The 27,187-nt window shown below is 40.0% G+C and overlaps 4 protein-coding genes and 1 long non-coding RNA gene across 10 annotated transcripts; 3 read left to right on the top strand and 2 right to left on the bottom strand.

Annotated features, from left to right (window-relative positions):
* The first annotated feature begins 220 nt into the window (after positions 1-220).
* ppm1g (protein phosphatase, Mg2+/Mn2+ dependent, 1G) lies at positions 221-7,059 on the top strand. Its single transcript, XM_027002546.3, has 10 exons — positions 221-779; positions 1,157-1,226; positions 1,420-1,505; positions 2,010-2,139; positions 2,238-2,695; positions 2,926-3,054; positions 4,700-4,934; positions 5,070-5,199; positions 5,275-5,371; positions 5,894-7,059. Exons 1-10 carry the CDS (start codon positions 669-671, stop codon positions 6,080-6,082), a joined length of 1,635 nt encoding a protein of 544 aa, XP_026858347.2. The 5' UTR covers positions 221-668; the 3' UTR covers positions 6,083-7,059.
* A 3,184-nt stretch (positions 7,060-10,243) lies between these two features.
* On the top strand, positions 10,244-16,558 carry LOC118242230 (adipocyte plasma membrane-associated protein). 3 transcript variants are annotated; one of them, XM_035531756.2, is made up of 9 exons: positions 10,244-10,486; positions 10,789-10,905; positions 11,987-12,102; positions 12,393-12,485; positions 13,042-13,158; positions 13,364-13,538; positions 13,764-13,898; positions 14,546-14,738; positions 14,855-16,558. In XM_035531756.2, the coding sequence occupies exons 1-9, from the start codon at positions 10,395-10,397 to the stop codon at positions 15,062-15,064; spliced, it is 1,248 nt and encodes a 415-aa protein (XP_035387649.1). In that variant the 5' UTR covers positions 10,244-10,394; the 3' UTR covers positions 15,065-16,558. The 3 variants fall into 3 exon arrangements, with proteins under 3 accessions (XP_035387649.1, XP_081580354.1, XP_081580355.1); XM_081724228.1 differs by lacking the exon at positions 13,042-13,158 and having other exon boundaries at positions 14,855-15,728; XM_081724229.1 differs by lacking the exons at positions 12,393-12,485; positions 13,042-13,158.
* Positions 16,223-19,706, bottom strand: LOC118242231 (uncharacterized). Of its 2 annotated transcripts, XR_014126331.1 has the most exons (6): positions 19,011-19,706; positions 18,029-18,055; positions 17,777-17,814; positions 17,320-17,382; positions 17,188-17,238; positions 16,223-16,428 (listed from the first exon to the last, which is right to left on the bottom strand). It is a non-coding gene; the product is annotated as an uncharacterized LOC118242231 (long non-coding RNA). The 2 variants fall into 2 exon arrangements; XR_004776681.2 differs by lacking the exons at positions 17,188-17,238; positions 17,320-17,382; positions 17,777-17,814; positions 18,029-18,055.
* Positions 19,707-19,795: 89 nt separating this feature from the next.
* On the top strand, positions 19,796-25,278 carry LOC113572735 (adipocyte plasma membrane-associated protein). 3 transcript variants are annotated; one of them, XM_027002548.3, is made up of 9 exons: positions 19,796-20,030; positions 20,338-20,451; positions 21,534-21,649; positions 21,939-22,031; positions 22,589-22,705; positions 22,911-23,085; positions 23,311-23,445; positions 24,096-24,288; positions 24,405-25,278. In XM_027002548.3, the coding sequence occupies exons 1-9, from the start codon at positions 19,939-19,941 to the stop codon at positions 24,612-24,614; spliced, it is 1,245 nt and encodes a 414-aa protein (XP_026858349.3). In that variant the 5' UTR covers positions 19,796-19,938; the 3' UTR covers positions 24,615-25,278. The 3 variants fall into 3 exon arrangements, with proteins under 3 accessions (XP_026858349.3, XP_081580356.1, XP_081580357.1); XM_081724230.1 differs by lacking the exon at positions 22,589-22,705; XM_081724231.1 differs by lacking the exons at positions 21,939-22,031; positions 22,589-22,705.
* A 505-nt stretch (positions 25,279-25,783) lies between these two features.
* Positions 25,784-26,954, bottom strand: cst7 (cystatin f). Its single transcript, XM_027002556.3, has 4 exons — positions 26,838-26,954; positions 26,435-26,592; positions 26,235-26,354; positions 25,784-25,979 (listed from the first exon to the last, which is right to left on the bottom strand). Exons 1-4 carry the CDS (start codon positions 26,893-26,895, stop codon positions 25,890-25,892), a joined length of 426 nt encoding a protein of 141 aa, XP_026858357.1. The 5' UTR covers positions 26,896-26,954; the 3' UTR covers positions 25,784-25,889.
* Positions 26,955-27,187: the final 233 nt, after the last annotated feature.

Raw genomic sequence — 27,187 nt, 5'->3', positions numbered from 1 at the left:
CTGACTTCTGCAGTCAGCAACCATGAAACATACTTTTAAGCCACTGTGGCTTTTATTACATAATCACTGTAACAATACAAAGCCTTCATTGTTTAATTCCCGTTTGACAGCGGCATGCACGCAAATGTTTGCGCAAAGTTGACGCAGCAACTGTTTTCACGAGAACGATTCCCGCGTGAGCCAAGAGTCATGCGCAAAACTGCAGTTCCGTTTCCTTTCAGAATCCCAGTCCGCCCTCTCTGAAATGGATTTGGTGCACTGTTGATTATGTTGGCCCTCACACGTGTTACATTTTTTTGTGTTTTGTGAAGGCGCTAACGTTCATTATTGGTTTTAACATACGTGCGCTTTAACTTCTGCTGCGCTTTCTGAAGGGCTCATTCTGACTACTGCTGCTGCATCGGTGCTTGTTTGTTAGCGAGTCCACCAGCATCTGTGTTCGCAAGTTAGCTTGCTAAAAGTACCGGCTAAAGCTAGCCCGCGGTCTGAGCAGCTAGCGAGGGCTCTTGGCTTCCCCTCTGTGTCAAAATAACTGAAATGTTTGAAAGATCTGTTGAGCCCGAGCAGACGACAAACCTTTGAACTCTTCTTCAAAACTTAAGCCCCGCTTAAACCGCTTTATTTGTGCACCGCGATATTTTTTTCAAGCACTAACCGGCCGGATCGTCATGGGGGCATACCTGTCGCAGCCCAGTACAGAGAAAACGGCAGCCGACGGTGGGAACAAACATTTGAGCTACGGGCTCGCAGCCATGCAGGGCTGGCGCATTTCAATGGAGGTAAAACCTAACGTTATGCCGTTAGCGCCTGTGCTGTCGGGCTATGGGTGATACGTGGGGAATCGTTTGCCCGCGGTGTAACGTTACGACTTGGCCAGCGTTGTGTTAGTGTCGACTTTGAAGAGGGGGACCCTTTCCGGGACACGGACGGTGTCGTTTTCTCGCGTCATATCTGAGTGGCCGTTTACCGTCGTGCTCGAGGAGGATCGCGGTCACGCGGACACGATCAAACGGCTACTTTTTCGCGCCAGTTACCTCATTCTGGTTAGCCAGCTGGCTAAGTAGTTTTCTGCGTGTGACATGGGTGACTACATTGTTCTGTGTCCGTCGTGCTAGCTAACATTAGTACCTCACCCGTTCTGACGTTACATTTCCAGGATGCCCACAACTGTATCCCCGAGCTGGACGAGGAGACCGCGATGTTTGCCGTCTACGATGGACATGGCGGTAAGTTCACTCGACAGCTAGCTACATTCTAAGGTCAAAATTAGCTTAGTCTTGTGTAATAAATAAAGAAATAATCGTGTATAAACAACGCAAAATACCAACACTTTGTTAGAATTCAGTGTTGCTTAAAAGTTGAATATACAGTGTTTCAGTCGTAAATTTGTTTTTGTTTTTGTTTTTTACCCCATGTCAGGTGAGGAAGTTGCTTTGTACTGCTCCAAATATTTACCTGACATCATAAAAGAGCAGAAGGCATATAAAGATGGTAAACTGCAAAAGGTAAGTTAACCAGCATTTGGATGAACTGTTGGAACAGTAAAATTATTGATCTTTCTTCCTAACATATTTTCTTTTGCCCCATGGAAAAAACTATCATTCTTTCGCTTCTCAATGCCTTATTAATTTTGTTTACACAGATGTTCTGTATGACTTAAGGCAGACCTCTTGTGGCTTCTATTTGTCAGGCACACAACAGTGGTTTCTAGGATATTGCTGTCAGTTGAATATAAGGTCAATTAGCCTCTGATATTTTAATTTACAGCCCTTAAAGATGGACCAGAGCCACATCGGATAGTATGTGCTGACAACAAGGCTTAATATTCTTATGCAAATGTAACCTGTATCAGGGCTGCCTCTGATCTGACATGATTTAGTAGTGAAAATGTGCTTGAGTGTTCATTTACATTCACCCTCATTGTTGTCCTTAAAATTGCAAATTTTTTTAAACCTTAAATGTAATAAATTTCTACTGAAACTCAGTGCTGGTTGCTTGCATGTGTTCAGGCTTTGGAGGATGCATTCCTGGCTATAGATAGTCAAATCACCACAGAGGAAGTCATTAAGGAGCTCATTCAGATAGCTGGCCGCCCACAAGAGGAGGCAACATCAGAAAAAGTGGCAGATGAAGATGATGGTGAGTAAAACATGGCATAAGTGAGCACCAACTTCCGTTAATGCAATCCAAAAGCTTTAAACATATCCCATTGTGCCTCACATCTCCTCTCCCATCAGTGGATAACGAGGAGGCCGCTCTTCTGCACGAGGAAGCCACTATGACGATCGAGGAGCTGCTTGTCCGATACGGGCAGAACCTGAATAAGTTGGCCAGAAAACCCAGCCAGGACCGCCCCAAAGAGACTGAAGGAGAAAAGCCCCACATCGAGAAGGGGATCAATGGCGAGGCGGAATGTGGTGCTTCCGAAACGGATGCCAATGGGAAGGCGAAGGCGGCCGAGACGGGAGAGGCAGCCGGTGGATCCAAGACAAGGGCGTGCAGGAGAGCCACGGTGGCAGCCTCCAGCGGGGGGAGCTCCGGAGCCGAGGGAGAGAAGGCAGGAGTGACGGGAGACGCTGGCCCATCCTGCTCCTCCTCGGCCGCAGCCACGCCAGGAAGTGCCAAGTCCAAGTTTTTCGAGGACAGCGATGAGTCAGAGGATGGTGAGGAAGAGGAGGAAGGCAGTGATGAAGAGGTGAGCTTGCAGAGAGACTGGTGCTAGAGTGGGTTTAAAAGTAAATTTTAATTCAGTCAGATGGGTCTTGATCTCCAAAGGAGTAAGGACCATCTGTGATATATATATATTTTTTTTCATGTTCAGTATGTATTAGAAATTAGTGTAAAAAGAAAGGGTTTTCTCAGTGTCATCACTAGAGTAACTTCTTTCCATTTGTTTTTTGTGTCTGTGTCTTCCTGGTCCACTAGGACTGTAGTGAGGAAGGTGAAGACACCAGTGAGAATGATGAGGAGGATGACACTGAGGAGGAAGAAGAGGAAGACACAGATGAGGAAGAAGAGGAAATGTGCTTGCCAGGGATGGATGGAAAAGAAGAGGTAAGATTGATCTGGTGAATCTAGGAGATATCCATTCCGATGTATGGAAAGGATTAGTTTGTGGAAAAGCACTTGAAGTAGTGCACGATGATCTGGAGCTGCTTCTTACTTGAAAGCAAAGCTTAGGGTAATGTCAAGACAGCAAAAGCAAGGGGCTGCATTCCTGTAGAAAATCAATCACAGTATGTTGTGGGTAGAGAAAAAAAAAAACTGCCTTGAAAGCGCTTGTGGTGATTCTAAAAAAAGACACTCATTGTAAGCATAACAGTGTACCAGTTTTGCTTTGTCCGGTCATATTGCCAAATTGTCCTAAGTCTCTTTTTTTTTTTTTTCCTCAGTGTTTAACCATGGCAGGGAAGAGGCTGTGTGATTTTAACCCTACACTAAAACATGTTGCATAGCACCTTTATACTACATCACTAATATACCTGGCCTGCTGAGCAGCCTATCCTTCACCTTCATGATTGATTTGCTAACAAAAAAGCAGTTAACATCACACGGTGCTTTTTAGAAACGTTTTTAACTTTGAAAGCATTCTGCTTTGCCAAAAATTAAGTGGCCAGGTGCAGTGCTTTTTACAGAGCGACAGCATTCCAAGCACGACATAGCTGCTTCCCATGGGAGATCCATGCAAAATAGGCCCTCGCAGCTGGGAGGTGGGGTGCCAAGTGTGAATGCAGTTCTAGCCAGGTCCCAAAGGATTGCAGTCTTATACACAAAAGCATGGTATCAGTCCCAATGTCTGTGGGACATGGGGAAACTTTGGGAGACCAGTCTTGGAAACTAATGGTTCCCAGTTCCAGTCCTGAAATGCTCTGAACATGTTTTCTGTAATCCAACACATCTTTTCAACTCCTTTGCTAATGATCAAGCCCTGCGTGAGGTAGAATGGATGCTAGCATGTTATCAGATGGTTAAAGTTAAAATAAGCTTCAAAAATAATTTTTCTGCTTTAAAGGAATACTCTAGCATTAAATTTGAAACATATTTTACTTGGCATTCACATTAGTTTATAATGATTATAAGGTCCAGTGCTTGGTTGGAGAGTTACGGATGAAGCAAAAATAATAACTTTGAATTATGATCTGTGGAAGTCTTATCATTTTTGGATTTACTAAAACAAGCATTCAGCAAAACAATAAAATGGTCTGAATGGTTAATAAAATCATTTTTTACAGTTTAACAATGTAGCATTCCTTTAAGCATAGACCTATTCCATATCTTTTCATGATAAATCCCCAATAGCCAATTTGAAACTTGGCTTGGTGCTAAGATGGGATCTCCCTGAAGATTTCTATGTCATCACTGTCCTTTTTGTAATAAATAATTTTCTTCCTTAAACATATTTAACACATTTTACTCAGTAAATATGTTTTCAAACACATAATTAACTTTTTTGTTTGTGTGGTGCAACCAAGATAACAGCAGTAATGTGTGGTTAGTCCCTTTTTTGTGTGGTTCAAAACATTTAAAGTAGACTGCTCATCTGCTGCTTTTTTGGGTTGACAGTGTTGACAGATCAATTAATCTTGGCAGTGCTGTGGCTATGGAACCAAAAAAACCAATTTGAATCAGAATATGCCGAATTGCTACCTTCAGCAGTGTGTGATTGTAATCTTCTCTTTAACCATGGCCCATTCTTCAGCCTGGCTCAGACAGTGGGACCACGGCTGTGGTGGCTCTTATCCGCGGGAAGCAGCTCATAGTAGCCAATGCTGGGGACTCCCGCTGTGTGGTCTCTGAGAGGGGCAAGGCAGTGGACATGTCCTACGACCACAAACCAGAAGATGAACTGGAGCTCGCCAGGATCAAGAACGCCGGGGGCAAGGTTACCATGGATGGCCGTGTCAATGGAGGCCTTAACCTCTCCAGAGCCATTGGTGAGTAGACCCAATTCTTTGCCACTGCCATTTTAATCTTTTTTATATAAATGGACATTATGAGTTGAGAGCAGGGTTTTTCTTCCCTCTTTGAACAAGATGCCATTAACTGTGGTGATCTTGCAATGTGTCTAGGGGACCATTTTTATAAGAGGAACAAGGCCCTGCCACCTGAGGAACAGATGATTTCTGCTTTACCAGATGTCAAAGTACTGACACTGAATGAAGAGCATGAATTCATGGTTGTTGCCTGTGATGGAATCTGGTGAGGCCTAAATATCGTACGTTTGTATGTGTACATATTGTGATTCTTTGTCACTAACATAAATATTTATTATAGGAATGTAATGAGCAGTCAAGAGGTTGTGGACTTTGTAAATGAGAGATTGAAAGCTGACAGTGGTGAAAACAGAACACTGTCTAGCATAATAGAAGAGGTATGTACCAATCGCTGCAGATTCCTTGACACACACAGTAGCGGTAATTCATGATATAGGGCATTACCTTTACTAGTGCACATTCAGTAGTTTCATCAACTTATGGTTCAATGAGTGTTTGCTTTGTTTGATAACATTCATAATTCATAGGAACATAAAGGATATTATTTTCCTTAAAATTAAGAGAAAAAAAAAGATGAATCAAATCTAAATTTGGCCTGAACACCAAATTTAGAACAGTGGATGAATTGACATCATCCTATCTATGGTACAAGATCTGTTGAAGTCCTGTTAAGTTTCCTTTCTCAAGTTTCCTTCTTGGAGCTCTTGTGAATAGCATTTGCAAATTAAAATTATTTGACTGCATCTCTTCTTTAATTAGTGTATCCACATATTGCAGTTCATCTTTTCATGCAGTATATGCTTGGTGGGAAATCCTTGCAGCAAAAAACAGAATTGACTCCTTAAACAAGTCCTTAGAGCGATTTGGAAATGGCTAACCTTAGTCTATTCACTTTGCAGCTGCTTGACCATTGCCTGGCACCAGACACGTCAGGGGACGGCACAGGGTGTGACAACATGACCTGCATGATCGTCACCTTCAGTCCGCACCTCGGCAGCAACGCAGCCGAGCACACAAAAAAGCGGAAGCTGGACGAGCAGATGTCTGAGGAGAATGGCAGCGACAACAAAAAATGCAAAACTGAATAGAGCCTTCATCGCCAGGCGTGATGTCCTTTTAATATTCTTCTGATGAAGACAGAAATCAGACGTTCTTTTCTTCTCTCAGCAACAGACCCCTTACTGGATATTTTTTTTAAATGGATGATTCCCCCAAGAAAGAACGTTTTAGTTTTAAATAATTTGAAGGTGCAAGAAAAAATGAACTGTAAAACAGCCATTTCTTTTTTTCCTGTTTCTTCCCCCTTTTGTGGGTAATAATTTCTTTAGTAGGCACGTATCAACTTGTTCACTTTGATGACTGCAGCTGTATCCCAGCGGAGATGTGGCGTCATGCGAATGAATTACGTCTGTGAATCCTTATGTACTCTGCCTAGTCACATGCCCTTGTACATAGTGTTTCCAGGAACTTTCCCTCCATTGTGAGTATTAGTGACACTTATTTTCTTGACACCCATATGTAATTGTAATCAAATACATTTTTGTAAATTAAGCAATGAATGTGATCCTGTTTTATTTTTAAGTGGAAACAAGCAGATGTGCTCATATGAAACCATTTAGCTTTCATGATTTGAAGGAATGGAATCAGTCATAAATGTGACTTAAGACATTACATTAACATTCCTTCATTTATTTTAAATTTTTTTATTATTTCGTAAGCCAATAGAGTAACATCTGAAAGTTGGTTTATCAAGCTGCAGACAGTTTTCAGTGAGTGGGGATGCGGTTGGCTGACAATCTTTTCCCAGGGCTTGTGCGATACACCAACTTAGTCTGATGTGCAGCAAATAACCACTTAATCAGTTCAGCTTTGAGGTGCAAACTGCAAAGGGATAGCTAATTGTTTTGTTTTTGTCTTCGGCTTCATCACTCATGTAGATCAGCAAAGTTTATACAAGGTATTTTGGAAAATTATATTTTGGTACTTTTAAGCGTCTTTGTGAATTCTCAATCAACAAACATTTCTCAGATGAGACCTTTTCTTAAAATAAACAAGTGGAGACGAACTTGGCACAGGCTTTTCTTTCTTAGTGAAAGAGCAGGTATATAACCATGATTGGTTCATATGAAATATTGATGTTGCGATGCCACCATTTGTGTACAAATGCTTTTGTGAACTACTTGCTAGATATACTGTAGTTCAGTGGATTTAGGATTTTACAGATTGTGTAAGGTTGCTAAGTGAACAAGAACTATACACAAGTTCTTAAATGTCCATTTTAAAAGGCATATATTTAAATACTCTAAACATACTGGACCAAAAAATAAACATTTTAATAATCAGAGGGAAAAGACCTGTGGTTTACAGTGGAGATTGAGAGCTGAGGAAAAACAATGTTCACCACAGTGGTGCCTGTCTAAACATGCCCTTCCATCTGTAACTCTGCCATTTGTTAAAGATAGCAAAAAACATTTTAAATATAATTCTGTTCAGTACAAAATCTGTAAACTATCAAATTCAGAGTTGCAGGAACCGTAGGCATGTACTTATCTTACAAATACACCCTGAACAGTATGCAGCAGCTCACACCCAGTACTAATACTCAGTCATGCACCTGCATTCTTTTGTGAAGAAATATCAGCTTCTGGTTTATCAATTCAATGTCCTGCAACGAAACATTTGTATTACACTGGTTTAATTAAAAAGGTAAGTTATTTAGGACGGTCATTGTAGTGTGCTTATTTACTTTGATCATCTTTTCATGTCATTTTTGCTTGATTTGAGGAAGGTGTGCCTCCAGCCTTTCAATCTAAAATGACAGTAACTTATGACCAGGCTGTAGCAAAGGAAAATATATTATGCTGCACCACATGTAATGACAGAGAGAGAACATTGTCCAAGGACATACAATATCTGAATGGAGATAAGTGATTTTTCCCTTCAGTATTCTATAAAGGTGATGAGACTATTCAGATGATCTTATCCTCCTCACAACTCTGCAGGCTTGAGTTCAAGGTTCTGTTAATCACTGCCATGGCAATACTTCTGGGTCTTGAACTGACTTCATTTATATAAGGTCACACCATATGTCAAAAACAGTTTAAGAATGCAAAACTATCATTCATTATCATAAAACATTCAAGGTTTTAATCAAAATTTAAATCTTAACTTTCACACCACAAAATGAGTATAAGTAACCATACCATGCTGAAAGTATTTTGCCACCTCCAAGACATAAGGCCTGGATTGTAAGATATACAAGATTTTAATGAATGAAAATGATAAATGATTCTGCATTTTGTCAGTATGGTTGTGTAATATACTTAATCTTATAGATAAATTTGGCTCAGTAATAAGATACTTCATAAAAATGCTACTGACTATTGCCAAGTCTTGTGAAATGTAAAATTGCTTTACTTTATTGTTTTTTATATATACAAAATGAATAGACTTACATTTGTTTGCTGTTTACTGGTATTAATCTGTTCAGTGGGATTAAAAACCCTTGATTATTTCATGTCTGAGATGACATGTTCATCGTATAGAATTACATACAGAATTACTTTATATATTCCATTATAACCCTTGCACCCAATAAATCAAGCATGTTTAAGAATATTAGTTATATTGACAAATGGTCAGTCCAATTTTTCAAAATACTTTGAACACCATCTGAGCACTGTCCAGTCTGAAAGACTGGGCTAAAATCTGTGAGGAAATAGGGGAGAAATGTATATATATATATATATATATATATATATATATATATATATATATATATATATATATATATATATATATATATATATATACACACACACACACACACACAAACCGTAAAATACAAAGGTAACCAAATACTTTGTGAAGAACAATTTCAGACAAAGAGGAGACGAAACATACCTGTCTTGCTGTGGTCATTTTTGTCCCCATGGGAATATGCACCTCCCTTAAAGCTATAACCCTGTCATCTAAATAACTAGTGATCACTATTGTTTCGCTGCAAATGGATAACTAATCAGCTTTGTTTCATATATTGTGTACTACATTACAATGTCTACTGCCTCTACATCTCTATCTAGCTACAGTACACTACAGCTACTCCGTAGAACCTTCTTCACCTACCGTTAGCTAGGTGAATAACGCTAGGTTAATTAGCTTAGCTAACTAGCTAGATAACCTAACCACTAGCCTTGCTGCTAGCCATGTGCGTTACATCAAGCAGGAACGACCAAGTCTCCCAAAAAGGGGAAGAGGTCTATAAAATGTTTTTACAGTGAAAATTGTGTCATTCGGCGAATAGAGATAAAGCCAGGTCTCAGTATGCTAGCTAGCCTAGCTAGCTAGCATACACAGCCAAAGTACTTAACGTTGCTATAGTAACAAGGCTAAAGCATATTGTGTCACATAAAATTAAATCATATAAATGATAAACATTATAATTACTGCTAAATTAAACCAACCGTTAAGGTCAAGCCTCTTCAACGCAATCCAGACTCCTTCAAGTGCATTTTCCACACTTGACATTGGACAAATTATACGACTAAACGACTCCCTGAAGACTATTTTCGAGAATACAACGACCAAAGAAACAATGTGAAATCAGCAACTCTAAACAAGACTCCAATCCGGAAGTTTGTTTTTCTGAATATCTCAAAATAAAAGCTTGAATTATGAATAACACAGGCATACGTACCATTCGGTAATAATTTAGAAATTTTATCTTTCATTATCTTTCATAGAAGCACTATTGGGGGCGCTCTTTATGATACTGATCAGTAATATCGCACCAGTACCACAGCACTACTTTGTCAATTCTGGCTTATTTCATTTACATTGTAAAAACTTTATATGTATAACTTTAGGTATGTGGGGCATACAGCCATACAGAAACATAACTAGCTATGGTAATAAAGCCACTTTGAAGTTTTGTATCAATTTTGCAATTCTGTATATTAACGCTACCTACACCAAAAACCATTTTTCTGTGAATAATTTGCTAGCTGTTTTGTTGTTTGCGTGCAATTTTTACATGCTAGTTGTCTACTTTAAGTCACTGTATGAAACTGTTTTGATAAACAAACCTATATTAATCACTAGCGATTCATAATTTTGGTACCGATTTTGGTACCGATTATTACCCGTGCTGCAAACAGAATTTCTTGGAAGGAAGTGGATGACCTTTTTTTAAATTAGCGTGGAAAGTAGCATTAGTCCTTAGCTTTGCGATGTCCCACTCTACTCTACCAGACTGCCAGTGCTGCGGCGAGAAGCGCGCAGACAAAAACATTACTAGCTAGCGACGTTTTTCCGTTGCAATGTGAACTACTCTTTCTAGCTTCTTATAGTATAAATATCGTGAACGTAACAGAAGGGTATTCAAGGACAGACGAACTCAGTATGAACGAACCTGAAGGACTGCGATTCAGGAGGCTAAACAGACCTCAAATAATAACAGACGAAACCCATGAACCACAATACAAAGGCACGAGGTGAGTAATTAGCCAAACAACAGGCTAGATTTTTTAGTTAGCTAGGTTAAAGTGCTATCTGCCCAATAATCGATTTACTACTACAACAACAACAACAAAAAAAGTGAGTGGGACGGTTAGGTAGCTTATTTCGCTGTAACCTGTCTAGTTAATTAGGCTATATAGGTTAGCTAGAGTTAGCTAGCAAATTGGACGTAGCTTGCAAGCTATATTTGCTGGAATTAGGACGGGAGTTGTACTGACATGTTAGCAAGGTAATTGTATCAAATAAATTATACATTATAATGTTAAAATACTTTCAGCACTTACAGTGGAAAGGTATTCCGAGTTACTTTGCTTACGCTGGGGGGATTCCTGCTGCTCCCGCTCATCGTGGTCGGATTTCTTCTGGAATGTCCAATTGAACCTCTGCCATTCAGGTAAGATGAACCGGTCACTGCTTAAAGGAAATGCTGATTTGCATCTCTAGTAATTGCAGTACATGCGTGCAATATGATGGGTTATATAGCTATATAGGTTATAGTCTATATAGCTAGGCTATACTTATCTATCTCTCTAGATAGATAGAAAGTTTTTAAAAACTATTTAAAGAGTTGTTAGGTTAACTTAACAAGGCTGCAGAGGATGCAGACCTATTGGCCTGATTTACTATACATTTTACCTTTATTGGCTATAATGCCATAATTGTGAATGAACTAAATGCACGTGATTTCATACAGTTGTACTTATTAAGGTTTGTTGCTGATATTTTGAACCATGGATTGCACTGGTTAGTATGCTGAATAACATGGATCATCATCTAAGCTGTACATTGTCATTGTACTTTTATTCTTTTTTTAGTGAGTTTTATAACTGGGGTATGGATTTCTGTTATTTATTTTTAACAGCATACGTTACGTAAAACTGCACTTTTGTAATGCTTGCTGTTTGCTTATCCAACATTGGCACTTTCCTGATTTCCTAAACTCTAACTGACAGGTACATATCAGTTTGATTGTGAGTTCATGGGTGATTGAAATGTTGACCATGTACTCATTTTACCTATACAAGTACATTTTTATCTAAGTTAATTTAGAAAAAGTATATTACATGTTTATTTAGAATGCCAGTTCACACTGATGCCTCATATCATGAGCTCCCATCCTCTGCAGTGCCTCCCATTTTTTGTGTGGGAGGGGGAGGGGGGATTGTTTGGTGAAGACCAAAGCCACTGCTCAGTATTCAAGCACCTTTAGCACTAAAGTTAAATCAATCTACTGTGACTCCTCATTTAGATTCATCTCGTAATTCTCTGTCAGTGCTACGTGATTGATCTTTCTGCGGCTGCAGGCAGCTATTGGCTGCTGCAGCTTGATTCCTTCAGTTCTGTATCTTAATTCACACCTTCACTGGAATTACATGCCTCTGAGAACCCAAGGCTTAATTAACGTGATTCCCCCTCTGTCCTTTTTTGTGCTTTTCTTTCATGTCTTTTTTTTAATCCTGCCCATGTCATGCTAGTCTCAGTGAGCCCCCTCTTATGACTGGGTGCTATGAACCCAACCTGAAGCTAAGGGAGGCAGAGAGACTGTTTGAGGACCAGCTCATAGGGCCAGAATCCATCACCAATATTGGAGGTTGGTACACACTTCCCTGTCTTTTTTACACCGTTTGCAGTTGTGCAATGAGTAGGTGGATCACAGTAGCAGAGGCCAGTAAGGTGAAAGGTCAAGTTTGTTGTCTGTTAAAACTCTAGTGCTTCTATGTCTTTAATATGTGTTCTGTTTGTTATTATATCATCTCTATGTGGGTTTTTTGTTGATAATTTAAAAAAAAAAAGAGTATCATATATTTATTTTGTTTCAAGTTACCGTTATTTGAGCTGCAGCTTTTAACATACATTTAAAAAACATGTTTTACATTGCAGACGTTTTATATACTGGGACTGCAGATGGAAAGATAGTAAAAATTGACGGAAGGAAAATGAATGTTTTGGCAACTCTTGGCAATCCCCCATGTGGTGAGATGATTTTAAAACAACATGCTTAACCGTTTCTTCATTGGAACTGTGACGCAACATTTCACAAACAAGTCTTTGTCAATAGAGCTGTCACTGTTGATGGACATGTCCCTTAGCTGATTAAGCACTGGGAGTTTTCGTTCACACTCATAGTTATAGTTTCTGGGTCAACTAAACCAAAAATGAAACACTGAATAGTTGTTGAGTAACTTGGATTGCAGATTGCTTATTAAACAAGTTGCACCCAGTTTGGAAGTCGATGTTTGCTTTCTCATATCCTTATATTTCTCATCTGTTTTGTTAGCTTATAACTGTACAGATAGGATGTGCATGTCAGTTATGTCATACGTGTCATGTATGTCTCTCTTGTTTAAAAAAAAAAGACTGAGACTGGGTATATAGTTTTGTACACAGCAGGGTGCACACTTAACTTCTTCAGTGCCTCAGTTAGTGGAATCGCTTTTCAACAGGTGATTAAAAACGCCACATAACTGCTGGCAGGTATTTCAGAGTTACGACGGGAAACCTTTTTTTCCCCTTTTTTTAAAATACGAAGGTTCTCGTGAGCAAGAGCATGTTTGTGGACGGCCACTTGGAATCAGAGTGGGCCCCAATGGGACGTTGTTTGTTGCTGATGCCTACTTGGGTCTGTTCGAGGTTAATCCAGTCACAGGTTAGAAACAATGGCGAAAATCTCGTCTTTCTCCCTTCTTTCGTCTTCTCTTTTGCGTTCTTCTTTTGCTCATTTCATCTGCTCTTGCTCTCTCCCTCACAGTTTCCCTTGCTCTCTCTAATTGTCCTGAAGCTCCCGTGCTGAGGCACAGACTTTCATGCATCAATACATGACCTGTTTCTCGGTGCATCTTTCTGGACTCCAGGCCAGTCCACACTTCTGGTCAGCACCAGGAGGATGGTCGGTGGTCGACGCTTGTCCTTCATCAACGACCTGGATGTGACTCAGGACGGAAAGAAGGTTTACTTCACTGACTCCAGTAGCAGATGGAAGCGGAGGGACTTCCTGAACCTCATCATGGAGGCCACGTCTGATGGCCGGTAAACGGCTTAAAACTCTTAACGCCTACAGTAACGTCCACAGTGCTCGAGGTTGTCCACAATGCTATTATGGCCATGGTATAAGGCCATGGTATAACTAGTATTTAGGTGTAGTGATTTTATACAGGCTGCTGCAGAGACAGTGTAGTATCCCTGATTTGTGGATAAACCATATAAATGGTTTGATCTTATGTTCTTGAAATTCTGTTATCCCCGATATTTCAGGGTTCTGGAGTATGACACTGAGACCAAAGAGGTTACTGTGATGATGGAGAACCTGCGTTTCCCTAACGGAATCCAACTCCTCCCTGATGAAGAGTCTGTCCTTGTTGCTGAAACTACAATGGCAAGAATAAGGAGGTAAGACTCCCTTTCACTGTTAGAGTTTGGGTTGGCTGCAGCAGGCGAAGAAAATTTCAGCTGCTGCAGCTTGTGCAGCCGTCTGCAGCCTCTAAGCAGCGAATGCGATTTGACTCAGTATTTCATGCTGTGCTCTGGAACACGGCCTTGATACAGGGAGGCTTTTCAGATTCATACCAAATTCTGCACATCAAATCAACTTTACCTTCCCTTTTCTTTTTCTCAGCTCCAACTCACCCCCCCCCCCTCCCTCCAACTGAATGTTGCTTATTTTAGATGTTCTCCATTTGGCCTTGGGTCCATTCACTCCCCTGTCAACTTCCTTTGCCTTATCACTTCTCCCAACTGAGTTCTGTATGTAAATGTGTTCCACCCCCTCTCACAGCTGTCTTACTTTTCCCATCTGCTCCAGGCAGTGTGAATTCCCTAAGAACCTCACCTGGATAAGTGATGCAAGCTTGCTGTTGCCTAGGAAACAAGATCCCTCATTAAGCTACCAAGTGTGGAGAGACAGATGGCATGTTAGCACTAATAGTGAAGCTACTATGGGCATAGAGAGCAGTAGCGTGTAGGAAAAGCTTATATAGCCTCCACGCTTGCTGTGGAGGCAGTCTTCAACATCTCTTGACTCTTTGAATTCCCCTCAGGGTCCATGTTGCTGGTCTCAATAAAGGAGGCATGGACACTTTCACTGACAATCTCCCTGGTTTCCCTGACAACATCCGGCGCAGCTCCTCTGGGGGTTATTGGGTGGTGATGTCTGTTGTGCGGCTAAACCCTGGTTTCTCCATGCTCGACTTCCTGTCCCAAAGGCCCTGGATAAAGAAACTCATATTCAAGGTGCGTACATAAGATGCATGCAGCCTGTTGTGCTCCTGCTTGTTTGGCATGAAAACTTGCAGCCTCACCAGCTCCTTCATGCCTAAGCCCCAACATGTGCGTCCATGTGCTTTCAGCTCTTCAGCCAGGACATGCTGTTGAAGTTCGTGCCGCGCTACAGCCTGGTGGTGGAGCTGCAGGAGGGTGGAGCGTGTGTACGGAGCTTCCACGACCCCCACGGCACCGTGGCCGCCTATGTCAGCGAAGCGCACGAGCACAACGGCCACCTCTACCTGGGATCCTTCCGCTCGCCGTACTTGTGCAAGCTGGACCTGAGCAAAGTTTGAAATAAGCTCACCGCTCAGCCCAGCAAGGAGCCACAGAGTCAGGGAAGCATTTGTTGGGGTTGCTTTACCTGTTTCATTTCACATTGCCTCCAGAAACAAAGCAGGCAACACTTGTGGCACATTAACTGGACCGCACAGAAACGTCTGTCTTGAAGTGAACAACCTGAATCCCTCATGTCCATTCCTGCATTGGATGACGTTCTTTTCTTGTTTTCGTTTTTCTTTTTCTTTCTTTCAGCTCTTACTTATACTTTTATTTTTCTAACCCACATGAGTGTAATGCTGCGTTTTCTCCCTTTTCATGTGATCCGATGTAAGCATGTCTAGAAAATGCGCCAGGTTGCTGTATTAAAGAAAGTGCCCCTGTTCCCACATAAGAGGTGCACCATGTCTTCACCTTGCACTGAGCTGTCATCTAGCCCTTAAAAATAGTCACCATTTTTCTTACACATGCTATGACTGAAATATCAGCGCTAAAGATTACTTGAGAATTGTGTGACTTCATGCAACACTGGAATGTAGATTGTGAATGTGGGCACTTCCACAGAATTCCCCTGTTCCATTTCCGTTAGCAATTCCTCCCTATCTCTTTGGTCTACCCAGACTAGCTAATATATTTTATATATAAAGATTATTTAGTAACCTTTCATTCTTTTTAGTGTGGGTTTCACACTGACACCTGCATCAGTGTTGGTGAGGAGTTTCTGATCTTCCATTCACATAGACCATCTTGGCTTTGAAAATGGTACTGATAAGTAGCAATAATTTCCTGCTGTATGCTTATGTCTGTGTGTGAATATATGGTGTCATGCACATTTCAGGGCAATTATGTCCTGGCTTGTGGAAAACAAATCTGTTCATATGAACACATCTAAACCTTCCATGCACCTGTCCTGTGGTGGCAGGGCAAGGGATTATGTAACTTATCTGAACAGCTACTGGACCCAAAAGAAACCAATAACATGATCAATGATCTGGTGTAGTGTTACCAGTCTTCCTCAGCACATCACAAGCTCTTATCCCCCAGAATAATAATAATATTATTATTATTATTATTATTATTAACAGATTGTCACATGCAAGCCAAATCTTCTGAACATAGTCAATTGTGTGTGATGATAGAATGTTAACCAGTCTATTACCAATTATCAAAATCACTTTAAACTTCGTACCAGTTCGATGTTTTATTTTGTGGCAGCTCATACTATGCCAATGCAGATTCTTGTTGCTTGTATTGTTGAAAGAAAAAAAAACATTCTGGTAAACATGGGATATTACTTGTTTAAAGGATTACAGATGAAGAATGTGGTTTTCATTATCTTCAACCATGGAATTGCCCACACCTCAAAATTACAGTGGAAAGTCTGAAAGATGGAGAGAAAAAAACTTTGCTAAAGATATGTCTAATACTCAATATCTAAGATGAATTAATGAACGCTTGGTTCAATCAAAGAATGCATTACTGAATAAAATGTAATAGCTGCAGTGAATTTATTTTGTCCAGTGCTTTGTGAATTCTCAATCAAACATTTCTCAGATGAGACCTTTTCTTAAAATAAACAAGTGGAGACGAACTTGGCACAGGCTTTTCTTTCTTAGTGAAAGAGCAGGTATATAACCATGATTGGTTCATATGAAATATTGATGTTGCGATGCCACCATTTGTGTACAAATGCTTTTGTGAACTACTTGCTAGATATACTGTAGTTCAGTGGATTTAGGATTTTACAGATTGTGTAAGGTTGCTAAGTGAACAAGAACTATACACAAGTTCTTAAATCTCCATTTTAAAAGGCATATATTTAAATACTCTAAACATACTGGACCAAAAAATAAACATTTTAATAATCAGAGGGAAAAGACCTGTGGTTTACAGTGGAGATTGAGAGCTGAGGAAAAACAATGTTCACCACAGTGGTGCCTGTCTAAACATGCCCTTCCATCTGTAACTCTGCCATTTGTTAAAGATAGCAAAAAACATTTTAAATATAATTCTGTTCAGTACAAAATCTGTAAACTATCAAATTCAGAGTTGCAGGAACCGTAGGCATGTACTTATCTTACAAATACACCCTGAACAGTATGCAGCAGCTCACACCCAGTGCTAATACTCAGTCATGCACCTGCATTCTTTTGTGAAGAAATATCAGCTTCTGGTTTATCAATTCAATGTCCTGCAACGAAACATTTGTATTACACTGGTTTAATTAAAAAGGTAAGTTATTTAGGACGGTCATTGTAGTGTGCTTATTTACTTTGATCATCTTTTCATGTCATTTTTGCTTGATTTGAGGAAGGTGTGCCTCCAGCCTTTCAATCTAAAATGACAGTAACTTATGACCAGGCTGTAGCAAAGGAAAATATATTATGCTGCACCACATGTAATGACAGAGAGAGAACATTGTCCAAGGACATACAATATCTGAATGGAGATAAGTGATTTTTCCCTTCAGTATTCTATAAAGGTGATGAGACTATTCAGATGATCTTATCCTCCTCACAACTCTGCAGGCTTGAGTTCAAGGTTCTGTTAATAACTGCCATGGCAATACTTCTGGGTCTTGAACTGACTTCATTTATATAAGGTCACACCATATGTCAAAAACAGTTTAAGAATGCAAAACTATCATTCATTATCATAAAACATTCAAGGTTTTAATCAAAATTTAAATCTTAACTTTCACACCACAAAATGAGTATAAGTAACCATACCATGCTGAAAGTATTTTGCCACCTCCAAGACATAAGGCCTGGATTGTAAGATATACAAGATTTTAATGAATGAAAATGATAAATGATTCTGCATTTTGTCAGTATGGTTGTGTAATATACTTAATCTTATAGATAAATTTGGCTCAGTAATAAGATACTTCATAAAAATGCTACTGACTATTGCCAAGTCTTGTGAAATGTAAAATTGCTTTACTTTATTGTTTTTTATATATACAAAATGAATAGACTTACATTTGTTTGCTGTTTACTGGTATTAATCTGTTCAGTGGGATTAAAAACCCTTGATTATTTCATGTCTGAGATGACATGTTCATCGTATAGAATTACATACAGAATTACTTTATATATTCCATTATAACCCTTGCACCCAATAAATCAAGCATGTTTAAGAATATTAGTTATATTGACAAATGGTCAGTCCAATTTTTCAAAATACTTTGAACACCATCTGAGCACTGTCCAGTCTGAAAGACTGGGCTAAAATCTGTGAGGAAATAGGGGAGAAATGTATATATATATATATATATATATATATATATATATATATATATATATATATATATATATACACACACACACACAAACCGTAAAATACAAAGGTAACCAAATACTTTGTGAAGAACAATTTCAGACAAAGAGGAGACGAAACATACCTGTCTTGCTGTGGTCATTTTTGTCCCCATGGGAATATGCACCTCCCTTAAAGCTATAACCCTGTCATCTAAATAACTAGTGATCACTATTGTTTCGCTGCAAATGGATAACTAATCAGCTTTGTTTCATATATTGTGTACTACATTACAATGTCTACTGCCTCTACATCTCTATCTAGCTACAGTACACTACAGCTACTCCGTAGAACCTTCTTCACCTACCGTTAGCTAGGTGAATAACGCTAGGTTAATTAGCTTAGCTAACTAGCTAGATAACCTAACCACTAGCCTTGCTGCTAGCCATGTGCGTTACATCAAGCAGGAACGACCAAGTCTCCCAAAAAGGGGAAGAGGTCTATAAAATGTTTTTACAGTGAAAATTGTGTCATTCGGCGAATAGAGATAAAGCCAGGTCTCAGTATGCTAGCTAGCCTAGCTAGCTAGCATACACAGCCAAAGTACTTAACGTTGCTATAGTAACAAGGCTAAAGCATATTGTGTCACATAAAATTAAATCATATAAATGATAAACATTATAATTACTGCTAAATTAAACCAACCGTTAAGGTCAAGCCTCTTCAACGCAATCCAGACTCCTTCAAGTGCATTTTCCACACTTGACATTGGACAAATTATACGACTAAACGACTCCCTGAAGACTATTTTCGAGAATACAACGACTATAGAAACAATGTGAAATCAGCAACTCTAAACAAGACTCCAATCCGGAAGTTTGTTTTTCTGAATATCTCAAAATAAAAGCCTCGCTTGAATTATGAATAACACAGGCATACGTACCATTCGGTAATAATTTAGAAATTTTATCTTTCATTATCTTTCATAGAAGCACTATTGGGGGCGCTCTTTATGATACTGATCAGTAATATCGCACCAGTACCACAGCACTACTTTGTCAATTCTGGCTTATTTCATTTACATTGTAAAAACTTTAGGTATGTGGGGCATACAGCCATACAGAAACATAACTAGCTATGGTAATAAAGCCACTTTGAAGTTTTGTATCAATTTTGCAATTCTGTATATTAACGCTACCTACACCAAAAACCATTTTTCTGTGAATAATTTGCTAGCTGTTTTGTTGTTTGCGTGCAATTTTTACATGCTAGTTGTCTACTTTAAGTCACTGTATGAAACTGTTTTGATAAACAAACCTATATTAATCACTAGCGATTCATAATTTTGGTACCGATTTTGGTACCGATTATTACCCGTGCTGCAAACAGAATTTCTTGGAAGGAAGTGGATGACCTTTTTTTAAATTAGCGTGGAAAGTAGCATTAGTCCTTAGCTTTGCGATGTCCCACTCTACTCTACCAGACTGCCAGTGCTGCGGCGAGAAGCGCGCAGACAAAAACATTACTAGCTAGCGACGTTTTTCCGTTGCAATGTGAACTACTCTTTCTAGCTTCTTATAGTATAAATATCGTGAACGTAACAGAAGGGTATTCAAGGACAGACGAACTCAGTATGAACGAACCTGAAGGACTGCGATTCAGGAGGCTAAACAGACCTCAAATAATAACAGACGAAACCCATGAACCACAATACAAAGGCACGAGGTGAGTAATTAGCCAAACAACAGGCTAGATTTTTTAGTTAGCTAGGTTAAAGTGCTATCTGCCCAATAATCGATTTACTACTACAACAACAACAACAACAACAACAAAGTGAGTGGGACGGTTAGATAGCTTATTTCGCTGTAACCTGTCTAGTTAATTAGGCTATATAGGTTAGCTAGAGTTAGCTAGCAAATTGGACGTAGCTTGCAAGCTATATTTGCTGGAATTAGGACGGGAGTTGTGCTGACATGTTAGCAAGGTAATTGTATCAAATAAATTATACATTATAATGTTAAAATACTTTCAGCACTTACAGTGGAAAGGTATTCCGAGTTACTTTGCTTACGCTGGGGGGATTCCTGCTGCTCCCGCTCGTGGCTGGAGTTCATCTGGAATACTCGATTGAACCTCTGCCATTCAGGTAAGATGAACCGGTCACTGCTTAAAGGAAATGCTGATTTGCATCTCTAGTAATTGCAGTACATGCGTGCAATATGATGGGTTATATAGCTATATAGGTTATAGTCTATATAGCTAGGCTATACTTATCTATCTCTCTAGATAGATAGAAAGTTTTTAAAAACTATTTAAAGAGTTGTTAGGTTAACTTAACAAGGCTGCAGAGGATGCAGACCTATTGGCCTGATTTACTATACATTTTACCTTTATTGGCTATAATGCCATAATTGTGAATGAACTAAATGCACGTGATTTCATACAGTTGTACTTATTAAGGTTTGTTGCTGATATTTTGAACCATCGATTGCACTGGTTAGTATGCTGAATAACATGGATCATCATCTAAGCTGTACATTGTCATTGTACTTTTATTCTTTTTTTAGTGAGTTTTATAACTGGGGTATGGATTTCTGTTATTTATTTTTAACAGCATACGTTACGTAAAACTGCACTTTTGTAATGCTTGCTGTTTGCTTATCCAACATTGGCACTTTCCTGATTTCCTAAACTCTAACTGACAGGTACATATCAGTTTGATTGTGAGTTCATGGGTGATTGAAATGTTGACCATGTACTCATTTTACCTATACAAGTACATTTTTATCTAAGTTAATTTAGAAAAAGTATATTACATGTTTATTTAGAATGCCAGTTCACACTGATGCCTCATATCATGAGCTCCCATCCTCTGCAGTGCCTCCCATTTTTTGTGTGGGAGGGGGAGGGGGGATTGTTTGGTGAAGACCAAAACCACTGCTCAGTATTCAAGCACCTTTAGCACTAAAGTTAAATCAATCTACTGTGACTCCTCATTTAGATTCATCTCTCAATTCTCTGTCAGTGCTACGTGATTGATCTTTCTGCGGCTGCAGGCAGCTATTGATTCTGCAGCTTGATTCCTTCAGTTCCGTATCTTAATTCACACCTTCACTGGGATTACATGCCTCTGAGAACCCAAGGCTTAATTAACGTGATTCCCCCTCTGTCCTTTTTTGTGCTTTTCTTTCATGTCTTTTTTTTTTAATCCTGCCCATGTCATGCTAGTCTCAGTGAGTCCCCTCTTATGACTGGGTGCTATGAACCCAACCTGAAGCTAAGGGAGGCAGAGAGACTGTTTGAGGACCAGCTCATAGGGCCAGAATCCATCACCAATATTGGAGGTTGGTACACACTTCCCTGTCTTTTTTACACCGTTTGCAGTTGTGCAATGAGTAGGTGGATCACAGTAGCAGAGGCCAGTGAGGTGAAAGGTCAAGTTTGTTGTCTGTTAAAACTCTAGTGCTTCTATGTCTTTAATATGTGTTCTGTTTGTTATTATATCATCTCTATGTGGGTTTTTTGTTGATAATTTAAAAAAAAAATAGTATCATATATTTATTTTGTTTCAAGTTACCGTTATTTGAGCTGCAGCTTTTAACATACATTTAAAAAACATGTTTTACATTGCAGACGTTTTATATACTGGGACTGCAGATGGAAAGATAGTAAAAATTGACGGAAGGAAAATGAATGTTTTGGCAACTCTTGGCAATCCCCCATGTGGTGAGATGATTTTAAAACAACATGCTTAACCGTTTCTTCATTGGAACTGTGACGCAACATTTCACAAACAAGTCTTTGTCAATAGAGCTGTCACTGTTGATGGACATGTCCCTTAGCTGATTAAGCACTGGGAGTTTTCGTTCACACTCATAGTTATAGTTTCTGGGTCAACTAAACCAAAAATGAAACACTGAATAGTTGTTGAGTAACTTGGATTGCAGATTGCTTATTAAACAAGTTGCACCCAGTTTGGAAGTCGATGTTTGCTTTCTCATATCCTTATATTTCTCATCTGTATTGTTAGCTTATAACTGTACAGATAGGATGTGTATGTCAGTTATGTCATACGTGTCATGTATGTCTCTCTTGTTTAAAAAAAAAAGACTGAGACTGGGTATATAGTTTTGTACACAGCAGGGTGCACACTTAACTTCTTCAGTGCCTCAGTTAGTGGAATCGCTTTTCAACAGGTGATTAAAAACGCCACATAACTGCTGGCAGGTATTTCAGAGTTACGACGGGAAACCATTTTTTTCCCCTTTTTTTAAAATACGAAGGTTCTCGTGAGCAAAAGCATGTTTGTGGACGGCCAGTTGGAATCAGAGTGGGCCCCAATGGGACGTTGTTTGTTGCTGATGCCTACTTGGGTCTGTTCGAGGTTAATACAGTCACAGGTTAGAAACAATGGCGAAAATCTCGTCTTTCTCCCTTCTTTCGTCTTCTCTTTTGCGTTCTTCTTTTGCTCATTTCATCTGCTCTTGCTCTCTCCCTCACAGTTTCCCTTGCTCTCTCTAATTGTCCTGAAGCTCCCGTGCTGAGGCACAGACTTTCATGCATCAATACATGACCTGTTTCTCGGTGCATCTTTCTGGACTCCAGGCCAGTCCACACTTCTGGTCAGCACCAGGAGGATGGTCGGTGGTCGACGCTTGTCCTTCATCAACGACCTGGATGTGACTCAGGACGGAAAGAAGGTTTACTTCACTGACTCCAGTAGCAGATGGAAGCGGAGGGACTTCCTGAACCTCATCATGGAGGCCACGTCTGATGGCCGGTAAACGGCTTAAAACTCTTAACGCCTACAGTAACGTCCACAGTGCTCGAGGTTGTCCACAATGCTATTATGGCCATGGTATAAGGCCATGGTATAACTAGTATTTAGGTGTAGTGATTTTATACAGGCTGCTGCAGAGACAGTGTAGTATCCCTGATTTGTGGATAAACCATATAAATGGTTTGATCTTATGTTCTTGAAATTCTGTTATCCCCGATATTTCAGGGTTCTGGAGTATGACACTGAGACCAAAGAGGTTACTGTGATGATGGAGAACCTGCGTTTCCCTAACGGAATCCAACTCCTCCCTGATGAAGAGTCTGTCCTTGTTGCTGAAACTGCAATGGCAAGAATAAGGAGGTAAGACTCCCTTTCACTGTTAGAGTTTGGGTTGGCTGCAGCAGGCGAAGAAAATTTCAGCTGCTGCAGCTTGTGCAGCCGTCTGCAGCCTCTAAGCAGCGAATGCGATTTGACTCAGTATTTCATGCTGTGCTCTGGAACACGGCCTTGATACTGGGAGGCTTTTCAGATTCATACCAAATTCTGCACATCAAATCAACTTTACCTTCCCTTTTCTTTTTCTCAGCTCCAACTCACCCCCCCCCCCCCCTCCCTCCAACTGAATGTTGCTTATTTTAGATGTTCTCCATTTGGCCTTGGGTCCATTCACTCCCCTGTCAACTTCCTTTGCCTTATCACTTCTCCCAACTGAGTTCTGTATGTAAATGTGTTCCACCCCCTCTCACAGCTGTCTTACTTTTCCCATCTGCTCCAGGCAGTGTGAATTCCCTAAGAACCTCACCTGGATAAGTGATGCAAGCTTGCTGTTGCCTAGGAAACAAGATCCCTCATTAAGCTACCAAGTGTGGAGAGACAGATGGCATGTTAGCACTAATAGTGAAGCTACTATGGGCATAGAGAGCAGTAGCGTGTAGGAAAAGCTTATATAGCCTCCACGCTTGCTGTGGAGGCAGTCTTCAACATCTCTTGACTCTTTGAATTCCCCTCAGGGTCCATGTTGCTGGTCTCAATAAAGGAGGCATGGACACTTTCACTGACAATCTCCCTGGTTTCCCTGACAACATCCGGCGCAGCTCCTCTGGGGGTTATTGGGTGGTGATGTCTGTTGTGCGGCTAAACCCTGGTTTCTCCATGCTCGACTTCCTGTCCCAAAGGCCCTGGATAAAGAAACTCATATTCAAGGTGCGTACATAAGATGCATGCAGCCTGTTGTGCTCCTGCTTGTTTGGCATGAAAACCTGCAGCCTCACCAGCTCCTTCATGCCTAAGCCCCAACATGTGCGTCCATGTGCTTTCAGCTCTTCAGCCAGGACATGCTGTTGAAGTTCGTGCCGCGCTACAGCCTGGTGGTGGAGCTGCAGGAGGGTGGAGCGTGTGTACGGAGCTTCCACGACCCCCACGGCACCGTGGCCGCCTATGTCAGCGAAGCGCACGAGCACAACGGCCACCTCTACCTGGGATCCTTCCGCTCGCCGTACTTGTGCAAGCTGGACCTGAGCAAAGTTTGAAATAAGCTCACCGCTCAGCCCAGCAAGGAGCCACAGAGTCAGGGAAGCATTTGTTGGGGTTGCTTTACCTGTTTCATTTCACATTGCCTCCAGAAACAAAGCAGGCAACACTTGTGGCACATTAACTGGACCGCACAGAAACGTCTGTCTTGAAGTGAACAACCTGAATCCCTCATGTCCATTCCTGCATTGGATGACGTTCTTTTCTTGTTTTCGTTTTTCTTTTTCTTTCTTTCAGCTCTTACTTATACTTTTATTTTTCTAACCCACATGAGTGTAATGCTGCGTTTTCTCCCTTTTCATGTGATCCGATGTAAGCATGTCTAGAAAATGCGCCAGGTTGCTGTATTAAAGAAAGTGCCCCTGTTCCCACATAAGAGGTGCACCATGTCTTCACCTTGCACTGAGCTGTCATCTAGCCCTTAAAAATAGTCACCATTTTTCTTACACATGCTATGACTGAAATATCAGCGCTAAAGATTACTTGAGAATTGTGTGACTTCATGCAACACTGGAATGTAGATTGTGAATGTGGGCACTTCCACAGAATTCCCCTGTTCCATTTCCGTTAGCAATTCCTCCCTATCTCTTTGGTCTACCCAGACTAGCTAATATATTTTATATATAAAGATTATTTAGTAACCTTTCATTCTTTTTAGTGTGGGTTTCACTGACACCTGCATCAGTGTTGGTGAGGAGTTTCTGATCTTCCATTCACATAGACCATCTTGGCTTTGAAAATGGTACTGATAAGTAGCAATAATTTCCTGCTGTATGCTTATGTCTGTGTGTGAATATATGGTGTCATGCACATTTCAGGGCAATTATGTCCTGGCTTGTGGAAAACAAATCTGTTCATATGAACACATCTAAACCTTCCATGCACCTGTCCTGTGGTGGCAGGGTAAGGGATTATGTAACTTATCTGAACAGCTACTGGACCCAAAAGAAACCAATAACATGATCAATGATCTGGTGTAGTGTTACCAGTCTTCCTCAGCACATCACAAGCTCTTATCCCCCAGAATAATAATAATATTATTATTATTATTATTATTATTAACAGATTGTCACATGCAAGCCAAATCTTCTGAACATAGTCAATTGTGTGTGATGATAGAATGTTAACCAGTCTATTACCAATTATCAAAATCACTTTAAACTGTTCGTACCAGTTCGATGTTTTATTTTGTGGCAGCTCATACTATGCCAATGCAGATTCTTGTTGCTTGTATTGTTGAAAGAAAAAAAAAACATTCTGGTAAACATGGGATATTACTTGTTTAAAGGATTACAGATGAAGAATGTGGTTTTCATTATCTTCAACCATGGAATTGCCCACACCTCAAAATTACAGTGGAAAGTCTGAAAGATGGAGAGAAAAAAACTTTGCTAAAGATATGTCTAATACTCAATATCTAAGATGAATGAATGAACGCTTGGTTCAATCAAAGAATGCATTACTGGATAAAATGTAATAGCTGCAGTGAATTTATTTTTCCAGTGCTTTCTCTTGTCTGGGGTCTCAAACTGACAGGATTGAACCTGTTTGACTGAACCAGGATTGTCCACCTCACCTCACTCTTTACTGTCATAGTTCTTTAAAAGTAAACACTATACCTGTTGTAGCCTGTGGTTTGTCTGGAAGGCACAGTCATCCAAGTCAACATTGATCTCTCTCTTCTTGCAGACAGTTCGAGAAATTTCCATTTTCAGGATGTACTTTACTCCTTTAACAACCTACAGCCAAACAGTTGGTACTCCATTAGCTGTATTGTACATTGCATATATGAACACTAGCAGTTGATGGGGGACTGTACCTGTTTTTGTGCTTCATTGACAGCTGATTTCTTGAAAAAAAATGCATCGTTGGACTCGTTGTTAAAGGAGTAGGTTGCAGTTAAGATAGCCTTTTTAACTTCTGCGTCATTTTTGCTGATATTTTGTGCTTTTCCAGGAATTAGTAGCGGCTTTGCCTCTGAAAGGGGTTCGAACAACTTACCACTGCATGTCTGATGAAAACATTTGATAATGGAAGTTGTCCATGCCTACATTTATTCTTGGTGTTTTAAAGGCAGGTTTTGAATTTGTGTGCCAATGTAGACCCCATGTAAGTAGACCACAAAATCTCCAAACAAATTTCACCCAACCACATTAAGAATTTACATACGAAAATAAAAGATAGAAATCCAAAAGTTTAAGTCAAATGAATTGAGTTCTTACCAAGTGAGCACAACCCAGCCAAAAGAAAGAGGAGAATGAAATGATGACAGACGTCCATGTCTGTGCAACCACCCAGTCTGCGTAGCTACTTCCTGTGCAGCAACACTTAAACCACTCTTGTTTAACTGATGCACTTTAGTTTAGTCACATGTATCGTTGCATAAAGTGTAGTTAAAATAACATACTTCATATATATCAGTATGAGGAACTTCACAGAACATATACCAGTGAAGCCAATTAATTAAGTATTAAGTGTTAAGTATTATTTTAGTGTTTTAATCTAATGTTGGTCTGTTTTCATGGTCAAAACAATTCAAACATTTGACAACAACAAAAAAGTATTGCTATTC

Source organism: Electrophorus electricus, chromosome 12 (genome assembly GCF_041902795.1).
Source record: "Electrophorus electricus isolate QZ-2024a chromosome 12, ASM4190279v1, whole genome shotgun sequence".
NCBI lineage: Eukaryota > Metazoa > Chordata > Actinopteri > Gymnotiformes > Gymnotidae > Electrophorus > Electrophorus electricus.
This window is presented reverse-complemented; position numbering and strand designations above follow the sequence as displayed.